General features: G+C 32.2%; 1 protein-coding gene across 1 annotated transcript in view; it reads right to left on the minus strand.

The window, feature by feature from the left end:
* LOC119837875 (tyrocidine synthase 3) overlaps positions 1 to 20,542 on the minus strand; it is a 30,201-nt gene extending 9,659 nt beyond the window's left edge. The window contains exons 1-8 of the mRNA XM_038363656.1: positions 20,383 to 20,542; positions 5,386 to 5,511; positions 4,850 to 4,997; positions 4,242 to 4,375; positions 3,423 to 3,599; positions 1,048 to 1,274; positions 489 to 765; positions 1 to 79 (exon numbers count right to left, since the gene is read on the minus strand). The exon at positions 1 to 79 is cut by the window's left edge and continues 50 nt beyond it. Of these exons, the coding sequence (XP_038219584.1) occupies positions 1 to 79; positions 489 to 765; positions 1,048 to 1,274; positions 3,423 to 3,599; positions 4,242 to 4,375; positions 4,850 to 4,997; positions 5,386 to 5,506 (1,163 nt within the window). The 5' untranslated portion in view covers positions 5,507 to 5,511; positions 20,383 to 20,542. The remainder of the gene's footprint in view (positions 80 to 488; positions 766 to 1,047; positions 1,275 to 3,422; positions 3,600 to 4,241; positions 4,376 to 4,849; positions 4,998 to 5,385; positions 5,512 to 20,382) is intronic.
* Positions 20,543 to 27,401: the final 6,859 nt, after the last annotated feature.

Raw genomic sequence — 27,401 nt, forward strand, 5'->3', positions numbered from 1 at the left:
ACTTCGCCGGCTTCTGACTCGCGACAGGGATTCATCTCCTCGTCCAAGAGATATACCGCGCAGTTGGACAGAGGACTGCCTAGGGATAAGAAATTTAAAAATATTATTAACTTAATTATTTCAATATTTTGATACTAGAATCTTATATAAATGTTTTATAATGACTATATATTATAATATTTATTTTCAAATTGGCAAATGGTAATATTATCAAATTAGAACCGACGGCATCGCACGCCTGGTTAAAGATTATAATTAACAGCTGTCACATTCTTAATACATCGAATAAAAATTTCATGATCATCCCATGAAAACGAGGAACATGGAGCTAGGCACAAAAATCGTACAATAAAATCCTCCCATTGCAATATGACTGAAATACAAACATACACCCTTTTGCATGTATAATACTAGTACAGATGCACGCAACACCTCATTCACCTACACAATAATCAAAATCTTAATAAATGAAGCTTCAAAATACATACCTATAGGTATGCTTGGAAAAGCTTCCACCTGTTCCATCCTCTCCATGACATAGAACGTAACATCGCCCATAACCTCAGTGCTGCCGTAGAAATTCGCCAACTTATACCCATCCTGGTCGCCAAAGTACTGGAAAAATCTAGACGCCAGGTCCTTACTTAGGGTCTCTCCAGAACAGACCCAGAGCTTCAGACGTTGGAGAGGTCTTTCTGATGGGTTTAACGATAGATACATGAGGATGGATTGAAGTAATGTTGGTACTAGAACCAAGCGTTCAACCTGGAAGAAAAAATCAGATTAGTGACACTATTTTTGCTTATTTACCAGTTTTACTACATCAGTTGCACGTAAGAAATAAAATGCTATTGAAAATAGCTTTTAAAGAACTTATAAAAGAATTGTTAAGGTTACTATATAAGAAACACTGCAAAGTCGACAGGTTAATGAATAAATAACTTTCAATTAATATCTGTTCAATTGAAGAACAAATTATATATACCAAGTCACATTCCAGTAGCGGTTTCATTCTAGATATTTCTAACATGGGCTGACGCAACTCACCCGATTCTCGGCCAAAACTCGCACCAACTTCTGCGGGTCCCTCGTGGTCTCCTTCGGCACTATCACCAACGACCTGCCGTGCAGTAAGGGCCCCCATATCTCGCATACAGAATCCACGAATGTCAAAGCGGTTTTCCACACGCAAGCACTCTCTGTATCGGAGTAAGGGAAGGTACGGAATTGCCACCACAGGCGATTGCAAATGGCGGAATAGGGGAGACGGACGCCTGGAAATTAAAGCCTTTTTAGTTACAGCGCCATCTAGCGTGAGTAAACGTTGTACACTGGTGAACTAAAAATGAACATTTGTCGTTTGTGTTATATCGGATAATACAATAAGTAGCTTGTTTGCGAATATACACTCAATATTACTGGAATAATATTTTCTAACAATTATTTGCTTATTCCTTAAGCACAGATAATAACATAATACTAGCAAAGTTAAAGTAATGATACCAGATTGTTAGCATAGGAATGAGTCAATAATTAAAAGCTTTTATGTAAACCGATCCTCAATATATATGATTAGCAAAAATATAGCGCCTAACGCTTCTTAAATACCTTTTTATAAACGTTTCAGAAACATATTTGCTCGTAAATATTTTTTATACCTATATTTTATTGCAACCTGTCAATAAAAAATAACATGAAGCTATATAAATTTCGGTTATTTTATCTGTCCTAACCACTATTTTATCTGCACTTAAACTGCTTCTAATTATTAGTTAAAACATATTAAAACAACTCAACTATTTCCTTTTAAATAAACAAGGAAGACGGCAATAAAATAATAAAAAAAAAAACAAATAAAATCACTAATGTTTTCCATCAATACCTTGATAATTGAACGCAAGAAACCGATAAAATTATTTGTGTATTTTTTTTCTATTACATACTCAAGTAACGCTGTATATAAAAAATACACGGAAATAAGTAATATTTAATAAAAACAAAGGTCATTTTTATAAGCATCGTTATAGTTGTTTAACGGAATAGAAGTTCAAAAGCGGTTTAAAGTTTATGTTTGTAACAGAGGCGTACTGCTGTTATCATGAGTCCCTACGTACAATCGTATTATAAATGACTAGCTGCGCCCCGCGGTTTCACCCGCGTAAGTCCGTATCCCGTAAGTATATCGGGATAAAAAGTTGCCTATATGTTATTCCAGTTGTCCAGCTATCTACGTACCAAATTTCATAGCAATCGGTTCTGTAGGTTTTGCGAGAAAGAGTAACAAATACACACACATTCTTACCAACTTTCACATTTATAATATTAGAAGGTAGGAAGTAGGAAGTAGGATAGTAGGATTAGTCTTTTAAAAAGTTAATTAAAAAAAACTGTTTGTTCGCCTTATTTAAACTAAGTTAATACCATTTTATACTTAGGTAAACTAATACAAGTGCATACCCGATTTATTTATTCAAATTGTGTTTTATTCTCAAATTAAATAAAGCATCATAAATCAATGAAAAATCTATATTATCACAATTATTAAACATGAAATAATCAAGTCTATCGATTGAAAACCCACCAAATGCAAGTAACTAACAACTAACAACCCATCAAGTAACTAAACAAAAAGGCGCGAAATGACTTCCAACCTTCAAATTTAAATCCAATTTAAAATACAGCACTGACTGACCTTTAAGCGCATCATAAATAAGTACAAAGATTTATCAAAACATGATTATCAAACATCAGTAAACTTAACTACCGGATAGTCAATTCTAACCATTAACGTACTTAAAAAACAGAAAACAAACACATGGTAAATCCACTCGGAAATCCAAATAATGTTGGCAAATCAATCGTTATAACTAATAAGCTATAACAGTTTTTAACGGTTAAAGAGTAACTAACAAAAGTATAATTTATTGAACTAGAAGGTTCCACAAATATTTTAATTGTGTAGACTTGTGACTGATTCATAAATCAACTATCAGTGAGTGATAATTTTTTTTTATATACGATTATAACCAATGTATTTTATATAAAAGCATAATCTTATAATATCCTGGAGAATAATATAAGGATGATCGTGGACTTTCAAGACACATTGACAATGTTTTCTTTTTGTTTGAGTTCAACTTTTTTTTTTGTGTTATCAAAAACCGTCATAAACTGGACATACGGAAAAATTTCGCTGTTTGACAGAAAAGCTACAAATTTGGGTGAAAATTTTAATACATCTCATAATCAGTATCAAGATAATATATTTTCCTACGAAAATGAAAACATTGATCTAAATCAAACTCATCTTTAGGCATCCCCGTCGTCCCCCGTCATCTTCCATCACATCATCCTTGAAGTGAACAACATTTTAGCGATAGTGACCACTATAACGCACTAACATCCCTCTATCACTAACTCACCTTTTGGTATCCCAGTGCTCCCCGAAGTGTACAACACTATAGCGATAGTGTCAGCACTACAACGCACTAACATCTCACTTTCATTCAAGCGGTTAGCGGACAGTGCGCTCGCGTCGAGCGTTAGTTCCTCAAACGAAATTGCTGGTACTCCACTGGCTTTAAACATAGATGTGTTTACTGTAACAAAAATATTAATATTATTACTAGTTTTTTTATATTAAATATGTATTTTTGAGTAATATGTAGACGAACGAGCGGACAATTTACATATACATTTGATTAGAAAAAAAAAATCTTTTATGATATCAAAAAAATAAAATATAAAGAACCTACGAAATATTAAACAATTAATTATTTTATAGCAAGCAATTATTCAATAGTGTCGGTAGTTTCGAATATTTTAAAAAACGCCGTTATTAGAAGATAACAATAAAATGTTTTTCGTTTATGTAATAGTCTGGTTTCTGCCAGTTATGTATATCTGGTTAGTACCAGAAATAAAATTTAATTCATATATGACAAAATGCAGTGGTAGCTCAGTGGTGAGAGCCTCGGACTTCAAATCGATAAGTCGGGGGTTCGAAACCGGGTCAGAGTGCAGGAAATAAATTGATTTTTTAATTTATCTGCACATGTGGATAACATCACCACTTACAACGGTGAGCAAACCGGCATGTCCAAGAATCAAAAGTTCAACATGTGACATCTGCCAACCAGCGTGTTGGATCATGGCCTGAACCCTCATAGGAGGCCTGTGTCCCAGCAGTGGGAACATATATGGGCTGATGATGAATATTTAATAACAAAACACAAACTCACCCGTATCATCATATATCACCAAAGACGGTTGCGCATCATTTAAGATATGCGTCACTCTCGCATGGGGGAAGCTCGGTTCCATGGGCACATAAGCCGCCCCCGCCTTCCATACCGCTAACAGCGTTATTATTGTGCTAAAAAAATAAATATAATTTTAAACAGTTCTTTGAAACCATTATCATGTATAATACCTATGTAATAAGATGTAAAATTTACATAATTGGAAAACAGCACCTACAGAGTTTCTTGCCGGCTCTTTGTATAAACTACTTTCCAGTGGTAAATGTTAAACTGTGTTAGGACGATTCAAAAGTGCTATATAAGTCTAATTGAATAAATTACAGCTTTAACAACTAATTAAATTAATATAGTACTACAACACTACGTGAAACTTAATAAGAACCAAAAAAATACGCTTTAGTCATAGAAGTAAGGTAATTATTTAATGCTGGTTATTCTTATCAAGATAATATGAAAAACTTATTTAATTTGTATATTATCACTGATTCTCGTTAATGTAGAAAGTTCTAATTAAAATAATTAAAACGTGTTGTAACGGAAAATTAGTTAAATGTAACACATTCATTTAAATATAAATAAAAACATACTTGTGTGTAGGCTGCATGCATACAGCGATCACGTAATCTTGATCCCTGTTACACCCTCTGGGCCCTGCGTGGGCGCAGATAGCTCTTGCCAATGAGTTAGACCTGGCTTCTAACTCAGAATAGCTGATACGGATGTTGCAGGTTTCATCTTAAGAGAAAAAAAAAATCTAAATAAATAAATTGGATTGCCTGGAAGACATCACTCTCTCGTGTCTTTTTCATGAAATTAAACTGACAGTACAACTCTTGTGTTTATTAGAGAAAATATAGAAATCTGTCAAATTCTATTATATATACAAATTTATTATTACGCCATTTATATTTTAACAGTACATTTTTTTCTAAGTATTTAATTATCTTTTTAATTATAATCCTTGTCACTACTTGGTGATATCACTATATCCTCCCAATCCTCCCAAAATAAAAATAAAAAGCCATTAGTTATATGTGGTGTAAGGACTTAATGTATAGGACTATATATAGGGCTTTCATTATATAAATATAAATATACATATACTTTATAACTGCCTACATACCTGAATACACCAGCGCAGTTCTATCGCCACCAGCCAGCACTTCCAGGTGTTTTGTCAGAGGTGCAGCTGGCACGGCGACGCGAGCGCCAGTCACCACTGACATCCGTGGCAACGAACCCATTGTTACTGGAAATATAGTTAGATATATAATTGACCGCCTATTTCATGATTCCTTAAGTCCTAATTATTGTATGATGTAATCCTTTATTGGCTAATTGTTAAATTAAACATATTATTTTAATGTAAAGCTGTTGTAATGTAAAGCTGTTGGATTACCGACAAATAATAAAATAAAATAAATATATACTAATATGATAAAGTTGAAGCGTTTGTTTGTTTGTTTGTACTAATTTCAGGAACTACTTTTCCGATTTCAAAAATTCTTTCAGTGTTAGATAGCCCATTTATCGAGGAAGGCTATGCTATACCACGGGCGAAGCCCGGGCGGACCGCTAATAAAAAATATTCGGACTTGTATGAATAAATAGCTCCATTTCGACGTGAAAGAAGGACATACAAACAAACTTTCGCATATACAATAAGTAAATAATGAAATTCAGGTCAGAACGATTATAACAAACATGAACAACAAGCACCTACATAATAATTAATATTGACTTGTCAACTTCGATTGCAATATGTTTTAATGATTAGCCATTGTACTAACAGACAGCCGTCCAGCTTAGTAAGTAAGTAATAAAAGTTACGTATTTTATACCAATATTTCATTATAATACTGGATAATTGCGTTTTTAACCACGCCTTTATTAGCTTCACCTGTATGTTTGTTTGTAACCGTCGATTTTCACTTTATTCTGACCCATTTTAAATGGATAGTACAATAATTTCATATTTATCTTATTGTCCTGATTTGAAAATCGCGATAAATTTCCTTACTGTATCGTTGCCTTGATTCTATTACTGAAGCGTGTTTTTTTTTAACTGCATACTATGTTATTATGCACTAAAATTCGGGTTCACCTGCGTGGTCTAATGAAATACCAAGAGAATAAGATGTAACACAGCGGTACCTAAAGGTTACCTATGTCACTTTCTATGTCTTAAGGTTACCTATGTCTTTCACGTAAATGGGCAGGCATTTACGTGTCTTCTTCTCTTTTTAAGTGTGGAAATCTTGCATAGATACCCACGGCCTCCGGGGAAAAAGCCGTGGGCTATGTCGGATTCCTACCGACCAAAACCTCTCTGTATTCGGTCGAGCTGCTTTAGTGAAGGGGCCACGGGATCTGCATCTATACCTATTATATACCTATTATCTTGAGTCACGAAAATAGCTCCGTTTAGGCGTGAAGAAGAGACAGAGTTTATAATGCTAGTAGGGATAGTAAGGTCATATTAGTTTGGTCAATAATATAAGTATTATACATTAGTTTAGTCAATAATATAAAAATATTTATAATAGTTAAATAGTACGTTAGGAATTAAAGCGGCCGCCTTTTAGCCATGTAGTCGTTAAATTCTAACTCAAGGTTCACGTATTTAACTTTGTTTAAATTTACTGCTGTGTAATTATTTTGCAGTTTTATTGCTCCCAATTATTTTTAAAATGACATGTCCAAGAATCTAGAATCTAGATTATAATGACGGTTGTAAAATATTTTGTACCGACTCCCAAAGTTAGGACATTTGGGGACTAATTTAGTATTTGAATATTTGTAGAGTGACGGAGAATGAACCATTTTCCGATTGTGTAATTTCTATATATTATGATAATTTAAAAATAACCAATTATATACTTATATAAAAAATAATATTGTGTACAATATTTTTTATTCATTAACCTATAATTTTCTTCCTTTCCTTTTTACCTATATAATTTTTTATAGCTCTTTCTTCACACACATTCTTACTATTGCGCTTCAATTTATTGCACCTGCGCATGGATAACATCATCCACTTATCTGCGCATGTGGATAACATCATTACTACTTAAAACAGTGAAACAAACGTCGCGAGAAAACCATTATGTCTAAAAATCTAAATTTTCGACGAAACATGACATCTGTCAACCCGAACATAACCAACGTGGTGGATTATGGCCTGAACCCTCATAGGAGGCCTATGCCCCAGCAGAGGAAACACGTAAGGGCTAATGATGATGATAGTACGTAAGTTATTAGTTATTTGCTAGTTCTCATGCAAATACACCATGTGATGCCTGAGATATTATATCATATGTATTATGTTTATGCATATTTAAATATTGATTTTAGTAATTCTTATGTAAATATACTAAGTTACAATAGTATACACGACAAATCCCTTGACTCCATCTGTATTAATCAGGAATAAAATAAATTCTATTTGTCCGTCCTATCCTTGTCTAAGGACACCGACGTTCCCTAGCGGGTACCACTCCGGATGTGCGGTGGTACTCCAAAATCTAAAATGGGATCAAACGAAATCAAGTTTATAAACAAAATCACTTTTATCGGTTGAAAACACAGAGTTATAGAGTAACATAACGGAAAGAAGATACAGTCGAATTAAGAACCTCATACGTTTTCATGAACGTCGGTTGAGAATATAGCCCACTATCAATAGGAATAATATAGCTTCCTACAAGTAAAATTAATTCAAAATCGTGTACAATTCTTTCCTAGCTTTAATAGTACAAATAACAAACAAACAATCTTTTACTCATAATATAAAGCTGAGGAGTTTGTTTGTTTGTACGAGCCTATTTCAGGAACTATTGAACCGATAAAAACATGATTTATATGTATGTGATGCTTGAGAGCTCTAAGCCATGTATCGAAGCCGGGGTGGGTCGCTAGTACGAATATAAACAATGAAAAACGTTACATTTTTCACAAAACAGTTATTAAAGCGGTCAATAATAGTATATTTCGTAAGAGGACGTAATCATAAACCCAAGCACGGCCGGCCTTCGTTACTTGCGCAATGTTTAGGAGGCACGCACAATATTTAATGTTCATTTTAAATTAAGGTAAATAAACCGACTCAATTCGAAGTGTACTCGTGTATGAAGGATTCTGTTAAGAGCGGATACATCTCTCTTTTCTGACTATATAACCGCAATAATTCGAGCTGGCAATTAACAAAAAAAATTGCCGCCAATAACTCCTCAACTTCTTTTTTTAAACCTATCGAATGAGGTATCTAGATGAAGGATTTATAAATATAAATATGACTGTATAATCGCAAGAAACCGAGCTGGCAATTAAGAAAAAAAAAAAAAATTGGCGCCAATAACTTCTCAAACTTTTTTTTTAAATAATCGCATGAGGTATCAAAATGAAAGATTTATGAAGATAAGTATTAATAGCTTAACAAAAGCTTAATTACCCAAAACCGTTTGTTTGTTTTTACGATAATTACGTATAAAAAGCCCGCGAAGCTATAAACACGTTCAATGCACGGCATATTGGTCAAGGTCGGGTCAAAAACCTTATTCCACCGCGAGACATTTTTTCTTTACATAACTGCGTGCGATACTAGTTACGTTTCGTTATTTCCACTTACTTTTTTGGCGTTAGAACTTAATTATGTTAAAATTTTAATTGCTGTATTTCAAATGGTTTTTTAACAGCCTAAGACATATATATAATTCAAATCTGCCACACGATTTATTTAACAAAATGCTGAGTTTAGACTATACTAGTCGCTTGCTCCGGATTCCCTTGAGTTGGAAAATATGACCATGGACGACAAAATCGCCTATTCTTTTTTTGTCTCGCTACATTCTGTGTACAATGGAGTATAAATATTATATAGACAGTAGAAATAAAATAATTTAAATTTATTACAGTTGTAGTACTGACATTTATTTATTGAAGACTGTATGTCATATGCATAATACGTCTAAGATGCGTATGCAGTTTATTTAAAAATGTCAAATTAAGTAGACTACATGGGATCTAAAATTACGAACTTACGATCAAATAACAAAGAATAAGCGGTATCGGTTGTCTCTGTAGTTCAACTTAACCGACTTCAAAAAAAGGACGAGTTTCTTAACCCGACTGTATTTTTTGTGCACGCCAATTTGTGGCTAATATGTCTCCTATAAATTCCATGCTTTTTACACATTAAGACCAGAAAGTTAATATATTTTATGAACCTAAGTGATAAGTGAAGCACACTTGACATCCTATCCTTATCCCTTACCCCTGAAAAGGGAGCAACGAATTTTCAGCGGTCCTACCTCTACAAACATTCATGGGCGGTGGTGATCACTTACCATCGAACCACCAGCTCAGTTTCCCGCCCAAGCATAACACAAACAGTTGTACTATCGAGATATGTACTACTATGAATGATTATAATGACATGATAAAGTTTTATTGTAATTTGTAATTCATAATCATTACTGAGTTATTGTAAGTCATTAAGTACATTGGTGTTCAGCAAAAAGTGAATGGTTATAATCGAATCGGCGACCCATGCAACTGTGTCAGACCTTGGGCTAAGACCTTTTGTTTATCTCGTGTGTTTGTCTGTTTATTTGTTAGCTGGTGTGACCAACTATTGGTTTGTAAGATTATTGAGTTATTCAGATATTATTGAGTTTTATTACGTGTGTCATTGCTTTTTAGGGTTCCATGTTAAAAGCGCTGTTACTAAGACTGTCATGTCCGTCCGTGCGTCTGTTACCAGATAAGATACAGATGATAAATATCTAAATCTATGTCTTTGTCACAAAAGAAAATCTATTCAAATTAAGTAACTACTTAGTTACTTGTTGCGATAATTTTAACTTTCTTTAAAAATTTCAAGTAAAACACTATAAAACTCATAACAATTAAGATAAATCAAAGTTCATTTGATAAAAGGTTGATGACTTTTAATCCAAATGAACCGTGAGAACTGAAGGAAGATGTACTTTGTAAATTGCAATTTATCTTTTATGGACATCTGAATACATCACGATAAGACAAGTATAGAATAAGATTTATTGGAAGCTACGTACGCGAGCACCGGGTCAAAATTATGTTAGTGATTGAATATAATTAAAAAAAAACTAACACGTTATAACAGTAGAAAGACGGTAAAATCTGCCTACCCAGAAATACGGATGCAGGTCAAATAAAACTACTCTTATATTAATCACAGGATCAACTAAATTCTGATTTGCTCTTATACAATGTATTCGGATGGACATAACGTAATCCTGGCGATCCCAAGGGATAAACTGTTTTGCATAGAATTAACAAGCAACCATTTTTTAATACTTTATTATAAGTAAATGTCTGTAGGTCCCCTTATAGGGTATGGGGCAAATGCCAGCATCTGTTACAGTGATCGATTTTCACTACTGACAGGTAAGTGACCTTCACTTATATTGACAGGTATAACGTACAATATTTACTACATTTATATATTCAATCACGTATCAGGTTTTCGTGATAAAAGTAAATATTTAAATTTTATAATGATACAACACTTTAATTAGAGGGAAGTTAATTTTTTTGTGTCAAAATTTCCGTGTTTATTTGAATACACTTGTTCTTTGTTAAGATACAAATAATTTTAACCGGCTTTAAAGAAGGAGGATATAGGTAGTTAACTCGATTGGATTTAATCTGGAAATTAATGGTGTAAATTAAACTGACGGTTAATGAACACATAGTTACATACACAAACTTCTAATCAGTATTAATATCTTAAATTTCTTAACCATAATTCCGAACGAAAATGTTTATATGATTTTTATAAAAGTGCTCTTATAAAACATTTCTTTCACGTTTAAGATCGTGTTATTATTTTATTTGAATGCGAATAAACACATTTAAATATATACTCGTAAACCTTGAGAGAAAAAATACTTCTCGCTTTCAATAAAACAAGAGTTATGTTAAAAAAACAAATGAGCTTTATGATAAAATTAATTTGATTCAAATATTCAGGTTAAGGTCTAACAAATTGTTAAATAACAAAAGATTCAAGCAGACACTGTAACTATTTATTGCTATAATTAAAGGATTCAGTAGCCTTTAAAGATCTATCTTTTAAGTCCAATAAAGTTTGTTTCCTTAATTATAATAAAAATGAGTTGTCTTTTCGTACGTATATTTTTCAGATACACCTTTGTATGGAGAGACCGGAGTAGAGCACGCTTAGGCACGAATTGATCAGCTCGCACCGGGAAAGTACCAAACCCTCACAGAAAACCGGCGTGAAATAGTAGTATGTTACTGTGTTTCGTTAGTAGTGGGGTAGCTGGAGGCCCGTTTCCTTTTTCTCCCTCTTCCTAGTCCATACCTTCTTTCCAGTAGTCAATCCTCTCCTAATCCCTTTATAAGCGGGCACTACTCGGTACGGGTTCGGTGATCACTTACCAGGAGAAACACCAGCAATATTATTACAGTTTAGTGAAATAATTACTATTCAGATATATGGTGAAGTGCGTTTTTGTCCTTCTTCGAAAAAGGAGGAGCTTTTCATATAAAAACAATTATCTTTAATTTGTAAAAGTCAAACATTCATATGTTAACATAAACTACAAGGTTCAGTTGAAAGAACCGCGTGGTTTGCCACGTGATCTTATTATGTTTATATTATGTACGTTTATTTAAAAATGTTAAGGTAATATCACTTTTACCTATATAGTATTAATTTTTATTAAAACAATAAAATTTTATAACAAATTAATTTAATGTATTTCATCCTCAAAAACGGGCAAGTTTTCTTTTGTAACAAGAAGTAAAAAATAGTTAATAATCACTACATAGTATAAAAATACAAAGTCTCTATCTATGTCTCTATGTCCCTTTGCATGCTTAAATCTTTAAAACTACGTAACGGATTTCGATGAGATTTTTTAAAGAGATAGACTGATTCAATATGAAGGTTTACATGTATAATAACATCTATTAAACTACTCTGAATTAACACGTGCGAAGCCGCGGGCAGAAGCTAGTTTAATATATAATAATAATGTGTCACGTTATTTGTCCGCGATGGACTCTTAAGTTACTTAACATATTTCAATCAAATTTGGACACCATGCGCAGTTTGATCCAACTTAGAGTGTCATTATGTTATTTCAATTACGATAAAAGACTACCCAAGCGGAGCCGGGGCGTACAGCTAGTTGAAATATAATTACATACTTCAACCTTATACATTTTAAGTCGAGGTCGCCAAATTTCCTTACCTAAGTACTGTAGGTACCATATTAACATCAGGAAATCAATACCATAATATAAGATTAATAATGTCAATCGGAAGGTTGTGTCTAACTGTGTTATCTGTTGTCATGGTGAAGTACCACCACGGACATGGCTTCGATATTCGAATGTTTAACCGACTTCAACAAAGTGGGTTCAACTCAACTATCTTTGCGCTTTTAATGTTACCTTATTACTTTTTACGGGGTGAACCGTTTTTGACGTTTCTTTTCTTTTATAGCTCAGATAACTCCTATGTTTACTACTTAAATTTGGTCTATTTCTGACAATTCAAAGAGGGTTAGATTTTTGGTGAAAATAATTTCAAAACATACGGCCATTTTTTTAAAACGCTTTCAATAGCTTCTCTTCACCCGTATGTAACCGAACCCTTTAGACCCTATTTCAACCCACTTTAAACGAACAGATTTAATTTAAACTTTGTACACTTTTCAAGGATCCGTGACAACGTAATAATTTCATGAGTCTATCTTAATATACTAATTACGTTCGCCAGGATTAAATAATTTCGCTACATATACTCTATATTGGAACAAGTTAGACAATTTATTTATTATACAATATTATTATAATTTATATCTTAAGATTCTATCATCAAAGCGTGTTTTTTAGTTTTTTAAACTACATTTAAATTTCCTTAAAAAACATATAAAGATAGGGCAAAAACGTACTTAAAACCTAAACATGAACGCTGGAGTTTAACACGTATTAAATTTAAAAATAACTAGACAATTACCTACGTTTACATTTTAAGATCCATCTTCAACACCTCTCTAATGATCAATGAATGCAAGTGGTCAAGGATACTGGATGCATTTGCGAATATACAAGTGACTTTATGTTATATGATAACACTTAGTGAGCTTAAATTGAGATGATGAGTTTGTTTGAATATGCTGATCTCAGGAACTACTGAATCGATTTAAAATGTTTTCACCGCACGTAGTATATATATACGTGATGCCATAATATATTTATTACTTTTAAAAATATCATGGCATCACGTAATACGTTTATTACTTTTTGCTTATTTTTAAATTCCTTTTTTTTTAATTTTAATTATCTGCTATATGTTCTTTTACCTTTCTTTCATTCGCTTCAGCTTTATATTTTTAATAATATCGAAGTAAAGATTACATCAATTGAAAAAGCTCATGTTATGTTTTTTTCATCAAGTTCAAATTTAATAACACTAAAAAGTTTTTAGACTGTCATCTTTGAGCATAAAACACTAAGTACACATGCCTTGAGGCCTGGCGGAAGTGAGCGGATTCGCAAGGCTCTTGCATCATAATTGGTGCTCATTACAAATATCCTATGGTCCTGGAATTGGCTAAAATTTAAAACGTTAGCTACATAATTTACTAGATTACCGCGACTTCGCCCGCGTCGTAAAGGGAATCAAATGGACGAACGTTTGAGGGTTTCTTTCCACATATGTAGTTCATGTTCCCGTGGGATTTCTGGGATGTCAAACTATCTCTTCATCAAATTAAATCCGAATAGGTTAAATGGTTTAGGTGTCAATAACAGACATATAGACTGAGTTACTTTCGAATTTATAATATGATTAGGGACAGTAGGGATTATTAAAGAATAGTATTCGAGTAATAAAAATACATATTTCTTTGTCTTTTAATTGTTTGCAAGTTATAGTAATTTTTAACTGAATGATACAAAAACGATAATTTTTTATTTTCATTTATTACATTCAACCGATTTCAAAAAAGGAGGAGGTAATCAATTCGACAGCATTTTTTGTGTATGTCATTACTTTTTACCGGTTTAACCGATTTTTAATATTCTTTTTTATTTGTAGAGTTTTTTATTTGTTTTGTACTTCCCACGTGGTTTCATTAAAATTTCGTCTATTTAATCTACTCTGACAATTTGAAGGCATTTTAGTTTTTTATTAAAAATCATTGTTTATATATTTTTCTTTAATTTCTGTTCGCGGATACCTTCGTGGTTCATGAACTGATTGATGACTTTTATTTTCTTAGATAGGAGCTTCTGCACATGTGGTACCATGATAATATAACCCGAAGCTGATGATATCCCAGGATCTCAAGGGTGGTGTTTGAATATATTTAGGGTATCTATTGCGTTTATGAATGATTCTAATAGGTATTTTTTAAAGCACTACAATGTTAGGAAGGTCAACCTGATGATGGAGCTGAAACATAGACGAGGGACGAGGGAACTTCCCTTTAACCTTTTCATCCGTGAGTCGGAACAGGGATACGGATTTACGCGGGTGAAACCGCGGGGCGCAGCTAGTATAATATAATACCTATCCATACTCGTATAAAGTTGAAAAGTTTTATATATTTGGTTGGACGCATAAATCTCAGGAACGGATAGTTCATTGGATGGATTGGACAGTCCATTTGTCGAGGCAGACTAAAGGCCTTATACTTATAATATCACGCTTATGACACGTGAAAAAAATCGTTTTTAAAACGTCACATTGGGTATGTGTTTAAAATAAAAAATAATTACTTTTTTTGGTTTCATTTGCTTATGAAGCAAAACCAAGCTTTACCGAGAAACCAAAACAGTACGTAAACACACGAAAACTTTAACCTCCTCCTGCGCAATCGGGCAAAACGATAGTAATCATTGACAGATACATTTAATAATATAATGTACGGAAAAAATCATAAGGATCTCTATAAATATGTTTTACATTGGTCCATGTGTAGGAAGTAACGTTATATCGAAAATTTCCAGAAAATATTTAAATAATTAAGGATATATGAAAATAAATATGTAATTGGCTATGACTCAAATAACGTCGTAATGAAATGTTTGTAAAGAAACTTTCAATGTGAAATGTCATTCCAGTGTCATAGTAATTTCTTGTAAGTCGAATATATTGATATAAATATAAATTAGACTCTAATTTATATTAATTATTAGAGAATTGATGGAATTAAAATGCTATTTATTTATTTCAAAATTTTCAAATAAATAGAATAAATAAAAAGATTTATTCACTATATTATTTAACCAGACGTTTCGAAAACTTTACAGCGAGTGTGGTCAAGGAACTGGTCAGTCTCAGGGTTAAATAATATTATAAATAAATCGCGTTTAAAATCCCATTATAGTTATACCATCGGCTTTTTCTTAAACTCTCTAAGTCAGATATAAGACTTTTTTTAATTTAAGGAGATTTTTTTCATTATGCTTCAAACTTTTTAACACTTAACAACGAACTTAAATTCATTTTTCTATAAATACCACAATCTTTAATAAGACAAGCCTGTGAAATTTTCAAACCCGGCTAATTACATACAACTTAAATTTTTTTTTTTTATGTCACAGCGGGCAACTGAGCTGGTGGTTCGCCTGATGGTAAACGATCACCACCGCCCATGAACATTCGCAGAAGCTCAGACCTCTGAAAATGCGCTGCCCGCTTTTAAGGAATAAGGGATAAGGAAAGGATTGACGAATGGAAAAAAGGAATGAACTGGGAAGGGCTAGGAGAAAGAAATAGGCCTTAGGAATATACTTATTAAATAAACCATACGTAATATAAACACGACCATTTCACAATATCAACTTGAAGCAATCTCTTCCTCAGAAAGAATTCCATCAACGAACCAAACCGAATAACATAACAAATTGTCTATTATTAAACAGCCATTAAAATTATATAATTCGCGGCATGTACTTGAAGTTATTTTGCTTTTATTGTCTGTACCGCTTGACCACCGACTAAGGTTACATCTTTTATTTTGTAACAATTTTGACATTGACCCACTGCACTGCACACGTAATTTATTACGCGCCAAATCATTTCGAATTTAGAATAGATCGATTTTCACGGTTCGCGGTAACCATCAACAAATATAGATAAAAAAGAAAAGTATTCCATAGATAAGCAAGACTCTTTTGAATGTATAAATCGTTGTTTTATATTTAATTTATGATATTTAAACATTTTACTATTATCATTTAATAAGCGAATACTAAAAATGATAAATGTATGGAATTTCGAATGCAGTCAATATTAACTTTCTTTTTTAATATTTAAGTTTGACAACAACAAAGTAAAAACATTTTTTTATGGCATTGCCGGAGCTGGTGGGTCGTGCCGCCTGATGGTAAGCGCTACCGCCGCCCATGAACATTAAGAGAGGCATAAGGTCAAATTGCAGACCTTACGCCTCTACAAATGAATTGATGACTTTAAATTGGGAAGATTAAGAAAGGATTGGCAAGAGGAATAAAGGAAAGGACTGGGAAGGGTAAGCAAAAGGATATGGGCCTCCGGCTCCCACATTCACGGAACGAAACAGAATGCTATTTCACGCTGGTCTTCTGTGGGGGTGTGGTACTTCCGCGGTGCGGTGGCACAATTCATGTCGAAGCGTGCTCTACTACCACATGCAACATTAGCTTTTTCTATAAACTTTAATGAAGCAAATAGACATATCTTATCTTATATCTTTAAACGAGCAATTCTTGTATATATATATAATTGGAATCTCGGAATCGGCTGCAACGATTTTCATGAAATTTAGTATATAGAGGGTTTCGGGGGCGATAAATCTGTCTAGCTAGGAATCTTTTTTAGAAAATGTCATATTCGTGTTTTTTTTTCCTGACATCTATTTGTGAATAATAATACTATTTTGCTTCGTAGATAGCTGGACAACTGAAACAACAGTAACACATAAGCACTTTTTATACCGATATACCTACGGGATACGGACTTACGCGGTTTCAACCGCAGGTCACAGCTACTTTTTATTAATAAGCGCTTGCCCGGGCTGAGTTTTCCCGGAGAGTAAAAAAGTTAGTTTACTGTTCTCACTTTACTGTTGTCATTAGTACGGATTAGTACTTCCAGAGATTCATCTCAAGAAATGCTCAAAAGACAAGAAATACAACATTAGAAACTTTACCTAACTTTAGGAGGACTTTTCTCAATTCGACTGTATTATTGGGTCCCATCTATCGACTGGATAAACCGAACCGAACAATTTGTATTAATTTAAACGAATATTATCGAAATCAGTAACTCTTTGACATTTTTACAAAGAATTGTATGTCGTCATGATTGTCTGAATGTGATTGTAAACGGATAAAAACCTTGATTTAAATCCGTAGCAACATTACAAACTTACAAACACACAAGCCCACTATATTAATTCACTATGACAGTCTCCTTAGTACAGTGGTTAACCCGTGATCAACGGATCGGTCCTGGGTCCATTCCCAGTGGGGACCAAAAAAAAAATAACACACAAGGCTGATCACTAACTTGTCTATAAAGAAAATTGATCAGTGAAGCAGATGTATATCACCTGCCCCGTACCCCACTATAGTTAATTTTGAAGTACCCTACCATCATGATCTGTTTTACTTTTCTATACTACCAATTCAGTGTTCTTATATTGAACTCGATTTAATTAGATCTCAATACTGTTGGCTGCGCTGGCGGCCCCAGAATAGGCTAAATAACAAAAAAATTGTAGGAATAGACAGAGGCCGCACGTCTGACCTTATTTAATTTTATGAATTTGAACCCGTTCGTCCATGAACTATTTGTAATAATATTTAAGTCGTAAATAATAATGTTCCAATGGAAGACGGCAATTGGTCAATGAACAATCTAGAATTATCTTATTTCATAATGCGATATGGGAAGTAATTTTAAAGTTTAAAATATCTTAATTTGAATGGTTTTTCTTGTAAGTTGTCCTTTAATGCGAATACTAGAATTTTCTTTAATTAATTACGACTGTCATGACCATAAAATGACAACTTCATCTCCGTAGGGTGAAAATTAACCGAGTCAAACAAGTGTGTTATATTAAGATAATCGCATTTAAAGTATTCAAAAATTTAAATGACCACAACGCGCGAAAGGTATGGCGTATTTTGTTGATTTTTACATAATTTTAAAACCAATTCAACAAAGCTTATCCTTGAACGACAGTTACTAAAATTAATAAGAGATGTTGATGAAGAAATAAGTCATTGAATTATGCTCTATTAATTTTTTATGATTGTTATATTATTTATCGATGAAAGTCTAAATTCAAACTTCGTATATTTATAATGGAACGGTGACAATACAATAATTTCATAATTTTATCTTATTATAGGATTTAATACTATCCTTACACTCTGTACAACAGCAAGTGAGATAACTTAGTTAATTCTAATTTAATTCTTAGTTTTATAGCATTGAAATGCATTATAAATCACAAATTTTTGAAGAATAAGTATTAGCTTACGAGGCGGGATTAGTCAATTTTATCAATAAAGTATGGCTTTTATTTTTTAATATGATGTGTAGATAACAAAATAAACAATTAGACATTCAAAATATGCCAATGCTTTGGTTTGGTTTATAGTAATATCACATACTACTTACCTATTACTGTGTGTTATTTTTAGTGTTACCAAAATAAAAAACGCGATACAGACGTTAATTTTTTATTCAAACTCTGTATATATCTACTACCTTTAAGAGTATATTTCGCCCGCGGCTTCGCGCGCGTAGTCAAAAGAAATTCTTATAGGAATGAGATACTTAAGCGCGGTTAAAAGTAGTCTTTATCTTTTCTTTTTATATATGGTAGAAAAAATCATATAAAATCAGTCCATTGACATGAAAAAAGACAAGCTTTTCTAATATTCTGTTTTACTCATATATTTTACTGGTATCCCAGATTTTTTGGCGGGAAGATGATCAACTAATACTGGTTATTTTTACACTTCTATTCACATAATTTATTTAAAAAATAAATGCCTAACGAGTACCTAACTACAATATATATTTTTTTATTATTGGATATTATTGTATTAGCTATATAATATACTTATTTAAATATTGTAATAACTTTACTTTATACACACAAATGATTATTTAAAAAATAAAATTAAACTTAAGAGATTTTTTTTTTCATAAAGCATTTATTTAAATGCTCTAAAACTAAAAATTTAATTCAATGCCAACCTAACTATCCTTTACATTCATATAAATTAATCTTGTTAAATGTGAAAATAAAATTAATTGTACATTTTTAATTTGGCTTTTTATGTTTTCGTAATTTAAACAATTGAAATAATAAATTGATTATATTGTTGAGGTTACATTCCAAATTTAATGCAAGTTAATTAATGAAATGCAATTATTTTAATATTTTATGTTCATGGGTATTTTATTTTTATGGACATGTATTACATTATACGTATCATGTGTGGCATATTATAAATTCAAATTCAAATTCAAATTAAATTTATTTGCAAGAATGTAGTTACAAATTATAGGTCTTATACAATATTCTGCGGCTAATACATTCTACCCAAAGTTTGGGTGTGCAAATATTAAAATCAATAATTAAATTAACAATTATGTCCTGCTAGGTATACTACTTAATTCTCTTTTAATGTCATAAATTCTTCAATGTCATAAAATTGTTTCACCATTAACCAGTTCGTCAGTCTCTTTTTAAATAGATTTACTGGTAGTTCCTTTAAATTATCCGGTATTTTATTATATATTTTAATAGTCATAAATATTACACTATATTTAGCTGTGTTTATTCTACAAGTTGGGAAATATAATACGTAATTAATATATATATATGTTTTTTTTTGTATATAAAGATATGATATGACGATTGATCTCCTGTTTATTAAAACCTAATAAATGATTGCTTAACCATAGTTTAAATTAAAACTATTATTTTGCATTTCCCTATTCTGTTCAAATATTTTTGAATAAATGCTAAAATAACAAATAAAATAAATTGTATCTGAGCCTATTTTATTCAAATAAAAAAAAAACACTCACCGCAACTAGCACAGATAAAATCCGAAAGAAAAGAAAAAAGCACAAATTCAAATTTGGAACGCACAAAATGTCACAAAACGCGCGCGCGTCAAAAATGGCACGCTGTCAAACTCACTACTTATGTGTAATGCAAAATGCAACGGGTAACTGCGCGCGTAACACGCTCATACCAATTTATATACGAGGTAATGACTGATTGTGCTACAGCGTGTACATTTGGCCTTTATCTTAAAGGATTTCAATCTTTATATCCAACGCCTAGGAGATCGGTTCTAAAAAGACAGATTAAGATTTATCTGTCGATTACTTCGTTGACAATCACACGCTAAATAATTGTCCAATGTCCATAAGCTACATTTTTTATTGCTCTGTTCTAACTGTTTTATAAAAAAAAAATAATTAGTTATGATATTATTATATTAAAAAAAAATTATTGCTTTTTATAAAGTGACATTATTACATCTTACACATTGTGGTCTGTAAAGAATTATATTGGATGATTGATTTTCTTTTACAACTAGGTCCGACTAGACTAATGACTAATGAACTTCTTTAGAGGTTAAGTACACATCAGGCATATCACATTTCATCATGTCTGCAAAGACTTTAAAGAGTTCGAAATTACCCTATAAAGTCTACCACACTCATATCTAACCGTTCCAGATATTAACCACAACAAACAAACAAATATTTGAAATCTGTTAAAACAGGTACAAACATACTTCACAACTCATTATCTGCATTGATATTCCATAAACTAATAGGAATTACATTTGTTATAAATGCAGAATGCAGTATTTATGGAAATATAATTATAGTCATAAAGAATTATCTATCCTTGAACTTTGTTGTCTATAGAAGCCCTTTAGAAACCATAACCTAAGCTAACATAAACTTAAACGACTAGACGTCTTTTACGATTCTATAGCGAAAAGGGGACGAGAGCATTTTTTTTTTCATATTAGAGAGGGCGACCGAGCTGATGATGTGCCGGAAGGTAAGGGTTAAGGGATAAGGAAAGGATTGATGATCGGAAAAAATGGACCCCCGGCTCCCCCAATCACCACGTTGTATACAAAAATACTGTTGTAAATATACGAATGCAATTATCACACTAGTATTTTAAATGTGTAAGTTTGTTTGGTTGGATGTTTGTCCGTCAATCACGCTGAAACTGTTGAATGGATTTTGATGAAATTTGGTTTACAGACAGGGTATTAGCTTACTCGAGTGATATTATTTATCGCTAGGATAGGTTTCATCCCGATTAAATGCTCCCTTGGGATAAAACAGGAATCTTGATATCAGGAGCTGGTAGCAACTAGGAGTCTATAAATGTACCACGGGCGAAGCAGAGCGACCCGCTAGTAATAAATACAAGAAAGTACCAAGGTCAATAAAGATTCCAAAATGGGACATGACACAAGAAAAATCACGATAGTCTGTTGACAGCACCCAGAGTACCTCCTACGTTTTTGTAAATGTTTGTTTAAAAGTATCATGTCGTTGAAACAAACTAATTTCCTACATAGAATATATGAAAGAAAGAAAATACATTTAGTCACAAATACAACGAAAAAAGCTTACAACTAATACATTTTGAGAACAATAAAAAATAAAAATAATATATACAATAAAAATAATATATAATATATACAAACACAATGCCCAGATAATGTATTCATTAAAAAAAAATAAGCTCATAAAACTATTAAAAACATTTTAGCTATTACAATCGTTAAAATACACAAGGAATAAACAACTTTTTATGTATAGACATTATAAATACATAAATAAAATAACAATATATATTAGAATCAGCCTATATTCTGCGGATATATCCTCTCATAGGAATTACGGGATGCACTAGACTGGGCGTCAATCGTCTGAACTGTACCTAAGTTTTATCGGAACCCCGAATACGTAATATTGTAAGCTATTTTGTGATCTGAATAAAAAAACTAATATCTTGAAAAAAAGGTATGTGCGATTCACACACGACAGAAGTGAAACTTCAGTAAATCGACAAAAGAATGAATAAAATAGTATGTATATTTCTGTCTCATTCTTTGCCGGCTTAATTCTAAACATTTTTGTATTTGTGTCTCCTGTCGTTTATTCCGTTGCATCAGGTTTGAAATCACAACGCTTCTAAAGAAGTTTCACTTCAATAAGTGAAGAAAATCTATGGCACAATTATCGTTTACGAGCCCGCCCCGGGTACAACCATGATATATCATATAGTTTATACTCTACAGCACTCATGTATCACATACCTACCCAACGGTGAAAGAATTTTTAAAATCGCTCCACTCAACCCTTATTTTAGAGCATTCAAACAAACACACTATTCAGCTCTATATTAGTACAGTAAGTAAATAGTATTTATAATTTAAAAGAAAGATACTTATTGTAATTTGTAACAAACGAAAACCGCACAGAAACAAATGCAAATGTAAACTACGTTAAACAATATCTTAATCAATAAATTTGTAATATATAACTAACTCGCTGCGCCCCACAGTTTCACCCGCGTAAGTCCGTATCCCGTAGGAATATCGGGATAAAAAGTTGCCTATATGTTATTCCAGTTGTCCAGCTATCTACGCAATAAATTTCATTGCAATCGGTTCAGTAGCTTTTGCGTAAAAGAGCAACAAACACACACACATCCTTACAAACTTTCGCATTTATGGCATTAGTAGGATTAAGTAGGATTTAATATCTGCACAAACCGTAGCAAAAAGCCACGGGTTGTAATCCCGACTCGTGATCAAATTATTTCTATTCTTTAATTGATATAATATTGTGATAATACGAACTACGCACTTTTTCGATTATTGCATAATTAAAATATAGCAGTTGCGTATAAATACTTCACGACCATCCATAATCTATCTCCACATATTTAACAATTTATAGGAATAAATAATAATAGACAATTATTTTAATAACACCTGATTAAACTATAATTCCGCATTAATATCTAAAGGCAATAATTTTCTAATAGGTTATATCTGGTATCTGTATCTTGGAGCTAGATGTTACCTTGACTACGCCTTTGGTGCAGTGGTTAACGTGTAGCGTAGCACCGAGGGGTCGTGGGTGCGAACCCGTCGGATCACCTACTAGTTTGTAAAGGAAATCGTTTAGATTAGATTAAGATAGATAAGTCGCTTATCACATAAGTGATATCCCGTGTCCCCTAATGGGGTATAAGGCGAATAATATACATCTGTTTCACTGATCCATTTTCTTTATTTGCAAGTTGGTGAACAGCCTTATGTGACCTGCCAGACCGAGACATTTTTTCTGTCAGTCCCCACCGGTAATCGAATCAGGACCTCGCGACCTGTACCAAGGAGGCGGACAGCTTAGCTTAGGGATGGGTAGAGGAAGGTTTATATGTATGATAACATCAATTAAACTACTCCGAATTTACGCCTGCGAAGCCGCAGGCAAAAGCTAGTATGTAATAAAGAGGACACTTTTGCATTTTTAGTATGTTTTTAACTTTTTCACGCAAAAACCACTAGAACGATTTCAAAAATTCTTTCACCAAGGACAACTTTTGAATATTTTGTTTACTAAATGTTTTTATGATACAATAATTAATTAATGTAATTTTTAATGTAATTTAGATATAATGTAAAAATTTGAAATGACGCGGAGGTAATAAAATTTGCATGCCCGTTGTGGCTAATGTGTTGACCGTGTTTGTAATATCTGTTAACTTTTGTACACACATTATGCGAATAAAGAATTATTATTATTATTATTAACTTTACTGATTGACATAGGCTATATATGTACCACGAGCAAAGTTAGGGCGAACAGCTAGTAAACAGAGAAGCCTTGCTCTATCACTATCTATTGAAAAAACCGCATCAAAATCGGAAGGATAGTTTTAAAGATACAAGCATATAGAGTCAGAGATTCACTATGTACTATACGCCAGCTTCTGTTTCGCTCTTATCAACAATAATAAATTTTATTATAAGTACATTCCCACAATAACAGGGCAATCATTCGAGAATTTGTTTTTAATTAATTTGTAAGCAATGCATTAGAATAAGGAAAAAATCATATGTTTTTTTATTTGATTTATATAAGCAATATCAGAAGCTATTTGTCCGAGATGAAGATCTATGTAAGGATGTATGTTTGTTAATCTTTCACGCAGAAACGTCTGGGTCTGTAGGAAATTTGGTACAGAGATAGATTATATTCTGGATAAGTACACAGAATATTTTTACGTGTGAAACCGCGGGCTCAAGCTAGTAGTTTATATAGATCGTCTCGCACTGTGCTTGGTGAATTTGACTCAGACAAAGGGACAGATCAAAGTCACTGGTAACTAAATAGCTGTTTATTTATTTATTATCCTACTAATATTATAAATGCGAAAGTTTGTAAGAATGTGTGTGTGTGTTTGTTGCTCTTTCACGCAAAAACTACTGAACTGATTGCAATGAACTGGAATAATATATAGGGACCTTTTTATCTCGATATTCCTACGGGATACGGACTTACGCGTGTGAAACCGCGGGGCGCAGCTAATTCTATTTATATTGAGAAAAACAACATCACCCACAAAATCATTACAATGGTTGGGCTTTTTTATTACTACATAGTACATAGTATAAAATAAAGTCGCTTTTCGCCCTCTGTGTGTGTGTCTGTATGCCTAAATCTTTAAAATAACTCAACAGATTTTGATGATAATTAATCAAGGGAAATAGGTGGAGGGGTTTTCAGTAAAAATATTATAATAGCCTTTGTCACTCTAGCTTCTTAAACTATCTCCGACGTGAAAAAAGACAAACAAAAATACTTTCCCATTTATATTAGCAAGGATAGAAAGCATGTAAGGATAAGGGTATTATAAATGAAATGCATCCAAGAACCGAAACCAGAACTCAAAAGACTAGAATGCTCCATTCAGCGAGACGCCTTCATTCATTAAAAACATTAATTAAAAACCTTTTTTATAGGAAGCCTTATAGTTCTTTTTAAAAATCAAGGCAAAGAACTTTCGTAATTGCTATTCATGCTATTTTTAGTGACTTATTTGTAAAATATTTCGTGAGAATATATTTATAAATAAACATTGACGGGACTGCGTAATTGTATCGTAATAAGAAAATTAATGCAATTTATGTTGTTGTTGTTTTGACAACTCAAATTACGATATTTTACAGTATTTTTTTAATAAATCGTTTTATTGTATTATTCGCAATAACTATTTGCGAATAAAATAAAGAAATAATATAAAAGCGTTTTTTTCTTCCACTATTTCATTACAGATTGTCTTGTTTTAATAACTTCTTTGTGTAATTATGTAAACCTTAAAATATATAAAACAAAATCGATTTCATTCATTTATAAAATCTTTACAATTATTTTTTTTTATTTTTAAAACTTATAATTTATACCCTAGAGGGAGTTTTCTTTTAACTCAACTTAGAAAAAAACCAATAACTATGTTTAATAACAGAAAAAACTAAATTGTATCACATGCTCTTATGCCACTAAGAGTAAGGTTTTTATAAAGAAAGAAAGAAAGTTTTTTATAAAAAGGTGGACCTGTTATCTTATTGGTGTGGTTTTAAAAAGGGCTTTCACTGCTGTCACTCAGCATGTCGCGTAATGCGCAGCGCTGATTTTCAGTATCCCCTTTTCAATATTTTATCGTAACGATCCCCATCAGGATGACAAGAAAAATTATGAAATTTACAATACATTGATATCATTAATTTATCTGGTATCCGGGGTATATAAATGCACAAAGTTTTAATGAAATCCGCCGTGTCTATTTGTCCCATAAAGTGGACCAAAATCGAGTCTAAAGGCGTCGGTAGCGTGTTAAAACAAAAATTTGGACATGTGACATCTACGAACTCTTCACTTGGCCAGCGTGGTGGATTATGGTCTTTTGAGCGGCCTGTGATACAATTTGAACTTAATCAAAATATAATCACAATTCATTCAATCAAAATAAACTCATGATGTTAATAATGATATTTGGCTAAGTGGACTGATAAATCATGAACGCACACATAAAACTTCCTCTATTTTTATAAGTTTTTTATATACGTATAATTCATAAAAAGTATTTGTAAGATATTGAGGAATGAGGAAATTATTTTTTGATGTTAACCCCAAGGTGAACGATGAATGATTTACTCATAATATAGTTAAATTATATTATAATTCCATTACATAATGTCTGGAAGTTATGTTTTAAATATTGATGTTATGTTTTCAATAATCAGTAATTATGAAACAGTTTCACTATATAGTATTTTATATTTATTTGAATTCACTCTCTCTGTCCCTATGTATGCTTAAATCTATAAAACTACGCAACGGATTGTGATATGGCTTTTTTTAATAGATACAGTGATTCAAGAGGAAGGTTTTATGTATAATACCATATATTAAACTACTCAGAATGTAACGCGTGCGAAGCCGCAAAAGCTAGTTGTAAATAAATAAAATATAATAGTTTAAAAAAACTATAAAACACGCTTTAACAAAAATCATATTTTGCAAATTGAAAACTGGAATAATTTTATCAAATTAGTGTATTGTCATCGGTCCTCAATAAATCTACAAAGTTTGAACGAAATCTGGCCGTTTAAAGTGGGTCAAAATCGCGCCCAAAGAAGTCAGTTACAAACAAACAAACAAACATACAAACAAACAAACATACAGGTGAAGTTAATAAAAGCGTGTTAATATAAAAGTATATCAAATAAGAGAAATTGGAAACTGTCGAAATATTGTTAATCGTAGCATTTGCTTGCATTTTAAAACATGATTTTTCACTATAATTCAAATATTTTGCTGATACGTATACTGAGAATTTACTATTCTCAACCGTCCGTGAAACGTTCATTTCTTTAAGTACTGACACAACATATCGCTGTAAAGTGTTCGAAACGTCGGGTTAATAATATAATGAATAAATCGCGTTTAAAATCCGTTAAACAGTTTTTAATTTCTAAACATATTAT

Source organism: Zerene cesonia, chromosome 29 (assembly GCF_012273895.1).
Source record: "Zerene cesonia ecotype Mississippi chromosome 29, Zerene_cesonia_1.1, whole genome shotgun sequence".
Classification (NCBI taxonomy): Eukaryota; Metazoa; Arthropoda; class Insecta; order Lepidoptera; family Pieridae; genus Zerene; species Zerene cesonia.